At 43.6% G+C, this 5,339-nt stretch overlaps 1 protein-coding gene across 1 annotated transcript; it reads right to left on the bottom strand.

Annotated features, from left to right (window-relative positions):
* Nucleotides 1–589: 589 nt before the first annotated feature.
* Nucleotides 590–2,254, bottom strand: LOC121563730. The gene is made up of 6 exons (XM_041875456.2): nucleotides 2,212–2,254; nucleotides 1,697–2,059; nucleotides 1,245–1,595; nucleotides 1,014–1,145; nucleotides 858–907; nucleotides 590–733 (listed from the first exon to the last, which is right to left on the bottom strand). Exons 1-6 carry the CDS (start codon nucleotides 2,252–2,254, stop codon nucleotides 590–592), a joined length of 1,083 nt encoding a protein of 360 aa, XP_041731390.2.
* Nucleotides 2,255–5,339: the final 3,085 nt, after the last annotated feature.

Raw genomic sequence — 5,339 nt, 5'->3', positions numbered from 1 at the left:
ACTCTATGCATGTTATTATGCACATCATGTAATCAGGATGCAATGTCCCTGCAAACCTACCAGTGAATTTTACCTCAGGCTTTTGTCATGAAGAGAGTTAGTTGTGCTCTTAGTGACATGGATGTTTGTGGATTTGATGCACTGAGGTGAACAGTGTGTGGTGAGGATTGATGGACATTGCATGGGGTTTTGAGATGAGTTAAGCTGAGTGGAAAAATATATTTAGGGCCTTCAGAACACCACAGAGATGTAATGCAGGATACAGCTTCAAAAAGAGAGTTTGAGACAACTGAAACTGTTAGTCAATAGAATGTCCTCTATGCATGCTATTATCCTCCTCACGTAATCTGGATGCAATGTCCCTGCAAATTTACCAGTTTAGCTTGATGAATATGAGAGAAAATCAAACAATACATTTAAATAAAAGTGAATTAATGTTGTATTTTATATGAAATGCACAACAGTATCGAAACAGTAATGTAAAAAGTAGTTTGACAGAATACAAGCAATTGTAACAGAATTCTAATGATAAAAACACAGTGTGTAACAGAAAAAGCAATGCAAGTCTTAAAGGAGGTAAATCTATGTTTCAGTCCATGTTTTGGCACCTCACCCCAGAGTACACAGTGTCTCTCTCCATGGCGCTCCTCTGTCTCTGGGTCTTTGGCTTCTTGTGGATGACATTCAGAGCAGCGTAATGGACCGACGTGAGTGTGTCATCATCTTCTTGATCCTAAGAGGAATAGCAAAACAAATTCCAAAGACTTCCAAAGAAAATACCTGGTCATTTGATAGAAGGATTTGTTTACAGTTAATCAAAGTCATACTCAGAATAGTTCACTATAAGGTCTGCATACCTGGTTAGGATAACTGGTGACTACCGGACCATTTGGCTGAGGATGCGTTCCTTTTAGACAAACACATACAATTAATTAACCCAGTTTCATGACTAAAACATAATGTATACTGCACCAACAATTTAAGCATATATTGTGCGCAATGATAACACTTACCTCTACACAGCAGAGAGGTTTTCTTGGTCATCTTATACAAAACACAACCAAGGACAATGATGAGGATGACACAAAGAGCCAATGCTACACCCAGACAGTACACCAAGAGAACATGGTCCTCCTTACAACCATCTGTAGAAATACAGACAGTGATATAGGAAATTCAGGACATTTTGTTCAACCAGGCATAAAATATTAGAACATTTTAGAAATGTCAGAAATATCACTAACAGTCAATGTCCAGTTTGGTCCCGTTCCCAAACCGTATCGCCCCACATGAGGCCACAGCACAGTAGTAAGTCCCAGCATCGGAGAGGCTGAGGTTCCTCTTGGGGAGGTTGTAGACACAGCTCTGTGTAGGAGACCCAGCCTCAGGGCTGTTCTCACACGGATCACTCCTGTCTCCTTGGGTGTAAATGATTCCTGGATGGGATTCTCCTGAGCCATGTCTGAACCAATAGACACTGTGTTCTCCTGCACAGGTCTCAGTGTGTATTGTACAGTTCAGTGTCACAGAGTCTCCTGGCTGGACTGACTCAGACACAGGCTGCTGGATCACAGACATGCTGTTGGACCCTGAATCTGAAGAGAGTGAGTAAGATCAAGGTGTGTACATTCAATTTTCCTAATAGATTCATTAGTTTAGCATTATATGAACACACTTAGGTACCGACTTAAGATACCTTTGACAATTAAAAAAGTTCCTTCTCCAAATTTGACTTCGCCCACTTTCATAGCACCACAGTAGTATGTAGCTGTGTCCCCTGACTCTGTCTTGGAGATGGTCAGGTTACAACTGTCAACTCCGCTCTTCACACTCAAACGTTTAGTCTCATTAAAGTCCTTGATAAAATTGTTGTAATAAAAAGCCTTTTGAATGCGGTAATATGATGATGCCATGAGAAGAGGCTTCTGTCCAACAATTTGCTTGAACCAAGAGACACTGATCAAATTAGATCGACAAAAGCAAGTGAGAGATACACTTTGTCCCAGGTGTGTAACCATCACAGGGTCTGGTTGGATTACATCGTTGTTAAGTGCACAACCTGGGAAGCAAACAAACTAAATAAATCAAAGACAAAGGTATAGTACAGAATGATACATTATTATCATTATTCAGACTACATGGTCATTCAATTGGATTCAAAAAGACTGACATAAATAAGTAAAAGGATCCACATTAATATTTCTTACTTACCCAAATTGGCGTAAAACAAAAAGATTGTCCAATATATAATCATAATTTTAATGTCCTTTCTGCACTGCATAGTGGTGGGTCGGACAACGGGACACCTTTTATATGATGACACTCATCGTGTAATCATTATGAAGTAGGTGGAAACTCTGAACTGAGTGATATTATTGGCTGTCTGAACAACCATAAAACATGTGATAAAAACTACAATCTAACATGTGTCCTGTGGCATACCATAGTTAGAGCAGCCCTTCAATGATGTAAAGTCAGAGTTACTGGTTTGTATTTTTTCATCATTTGGGTCGGTGGCTGAGACTAGTGGTACATATGTCCTCTTTGACATAAACAGGGGGTTTACATTGTATTTCTCACTTCATGTCTGTAGAAGCAGTTCAACCTTTCAGGAAGAATTGAACTCTGGTGAGGTTGGCACCTTTTTGACAAAATAAAGATGTGATCCGTTGATACCTGATGCAAATAAGTGGTAAGAATTGGGCAAGTCATTAAACTTTAAAATAAAAACATGAAAAACATTTAATTAAATATCACACAAGCATAAGGACAGGTTACAGAGTTCAATGTTACAACTTTTATCATCAAAAGTAAGAGTTGAGACATTTGCAAAATCATTATATACACTTTGTTGTACACTTCTAGAAAAACAAATGTATCCAGTCAGTCAACCTAAGCCACTATTGCTGAGGATTTGAGATTTCTGAAACCATTCTAGTATCAGCTTTCACACTTGCTGGACAATTATGCTCTGCACCTGAGTGTTTTTACATTTATATTAAGTGAAGCTAGGCCCCTGCAATGGCATCCTACAGCAAATGAGAAATGTATATAATAGCCAGTTGACAAGGACACAGTCAAGATCAAAGTGGAGTTCAGAGGAGGAGTGGGTCCTAACTTAGAATGATGCTAATTGGATGACCCTCACATGTTAAATTCTGTCTTGATGACTCACTCCAGAGTAGATGGTTTCTTCCTCTCTCTGTTCTCACTGTTCTCTCCTCTGTCTCCTAGGCTTGGTACTCTTCTTGTCAGTGAACTTCAGGGTAGTGTAGTTCAGGGCAGCATCATCACCGTGGAGCTACAGTATGGGGATGAAACACAGACTCACTCAATTCAGACTCTGGGTCAGATCAAATGCTGTGATATTTAGCTTTAATACTCTTATCCAGTCTCACTCTTGATACAGCAATTCTGCTAACCGGTTGATCTGATGTGTTGGCATGAGGATTCCCATACTGGCTTTGCTGAGAAGGGGTCCTCGCTAAAAGTAAAATGACAAAACATGTAAAACACTTGAAACCTCTTCTTGTTTAGTAATTAAAAGGCATACTACCGTGTATGTCTTCTTTTCTACTTAAGTTTTCAGTGCGACAGAAAAGGCAAAATACTACATCAACAAATGGAAGCAGCAGTTAATCAAGACTTCTCCCAGATGGTCTGCGAACAGGGACACATACTTCGTCAACACCACGACCAGCTGGCTTATTTGAGAATGGCTATGAATGAATCTCCCTCCTCATCACCCCTGGGACTGTGCCATCAACATGCTTGCAGGCTCTACGCCGCGCGTGGCCACATCTACCCTCTGTCGGTGGCTGAAACCAAGGCTATGGAGGAGGACATCCAGGAGGCTCTCCAGCAGGGTTTCATTCACACGTCCACCTCCACTGTGTCGGCAGGCTCCTTCTTTGTGACCAAGAAAGATGGAGGGTTGCACCCGTGCATCGATTACAGAAATCTGAATTCCATCACCACGAAGTACCGCTACCCTTTCCCGTTGGTGGTGGCCGTGATCAAACAACTCAGCGGGGCCTGGATTTTTACCAAGTTGGACCTGTGGAATGCCTACAATTTCATCCGCTTCCAGGAGGATGAACACGATGTCTGGTCACTACGAGTACTTGGTGATGCCTTTTGGATTGGCCAATGCTCCGTCTGTGTTCCAGGCATTCGTCAACGAATGCTTGGACGACAGGTGGTCGTGTATATCGATGACACCCTGGTCTACTAGGCTACCTTGGAGAATCACATCGCTCACATCCAAGTAGTCCTGTAATGCCTTTTGGCCAACCACCTGTACGTCAAGGCGAAGAAGTGCCAATTCCATCAGGAGGATGTCTCCCCTTTGGGTTACCAGATCGGTCCGCAAGGAGTCATGATGGATGAGAAGAAGATGGATACTGTCAGGTCATGGCCAGTCCCAACCACCATAAAGGGGTTACAATGGCTTTTGGGATTTGCCAACTTCTACCGCCGATTCATTAAGAAATGTAGCTTGATCGCCTCTCCTCTCACTTCTCTCCTCAAGGGTGGTCCCCGGAAGTTGGGGTGGAATCCTGCAGCTGACGAAACCTTCTGCCTACTGAAGGGACGTTTCACCTCCGCTCCATTGCTCAAACATCCAGATCCTTTGCTGCCCTTCGTGGTGGAGATGGACGCTTCAGAAGTAGGTGTGGGGTCTGTCCTGTTCCAACATCAAGGTAATCCACATAAATTGTTTCCATGTGCATATTACTCTAAAAACTATCTCCTTCAGAGAGGAACTATGATGCTGGCGATTGGGAGCTCCTGGCGTTGAAGTAGGCATTAGAGGAGTGGAGACACTGGCTGGAGGGCACCCAGGACCCATTTCTCATCCTCACCAACCATTGGAACCTGGAGTACATACGGACAGCGAGGCGACTGAACCCGCGCCAAGCCAGGTGGGCCCTTTTCTTCACCAGATTCGATTTCACGCTGACATATAGCCCAGGTTAAAAAAACATCAAAGCCGATGCCCTGTCCCGTCTCTACGATTCGGGAGAGGTTCCTGTCTTGAGTGCACCCATAATTCCTCCCTCGCGAGAGGTAGCCCCTGTGCTCTGGGACGGAGATGTGGACATTCGCCAGGCCCTGGAGAGGGAACCCACACCTGCTACCTGTCATCCTGAGCGCAACTACGTTCCCACAGGGATAAGGGATCGGCTGTTGACCTGGGCGCACACAACTGTCGTTGCTGGACATCCAGGTATCCCCCGCACCGTTCAGTCCATCTCTGGAAAGTACTGGTGGCCCACCTTTGCGCAGGACATCACTCGTTATGTCAACTCCTATTCCGTATGTGCCTAATCCAAATC

The sequence above is a fragment of the Coregonus clupeaformis genome, unplaced genomic scaffold (genome assembly GCF_020615455.1).
Source record: "Coregonus clupeaformis isolate EN_2021a unplaced genomic scaffold, ASM2061545v1 scaf0617, whole genome shotgun sequence".
Taxonomy (NCBI): Eukaryota; Metazoa; Chordata; class Actinopteri; order Salmoniformes; family Salmonidae; genus Coregonus; species Coregonus clupeaformis.
This window is presented reverse-complemented; position numbering and strand designations above follow the sequence as displayed.

Bases quoted from the DNA above. Each gene is read 5' to 3' on its own strand.
- LOC121563730 (XM_041875456.2), bottom strand. From the start codon at position 2,254: ATGATTATATATTGGACAATCTTTTTGTTTTACGCCAATTTGG. The intron at 2,060-2,211 runs GTAAGTAAGAAA...TTTGCTTCCCAG, and splicing joins TTTGTTTTACGCCAATTTGG to GTTGTGCACTTAACAACGAT. The intron at 734-857 runs GTATGCAGACCT...TATTCCTCTTAG, and splicing joins TCACCAGTTATCCTAACCAG to GATCAAGAAGATGATGACAC.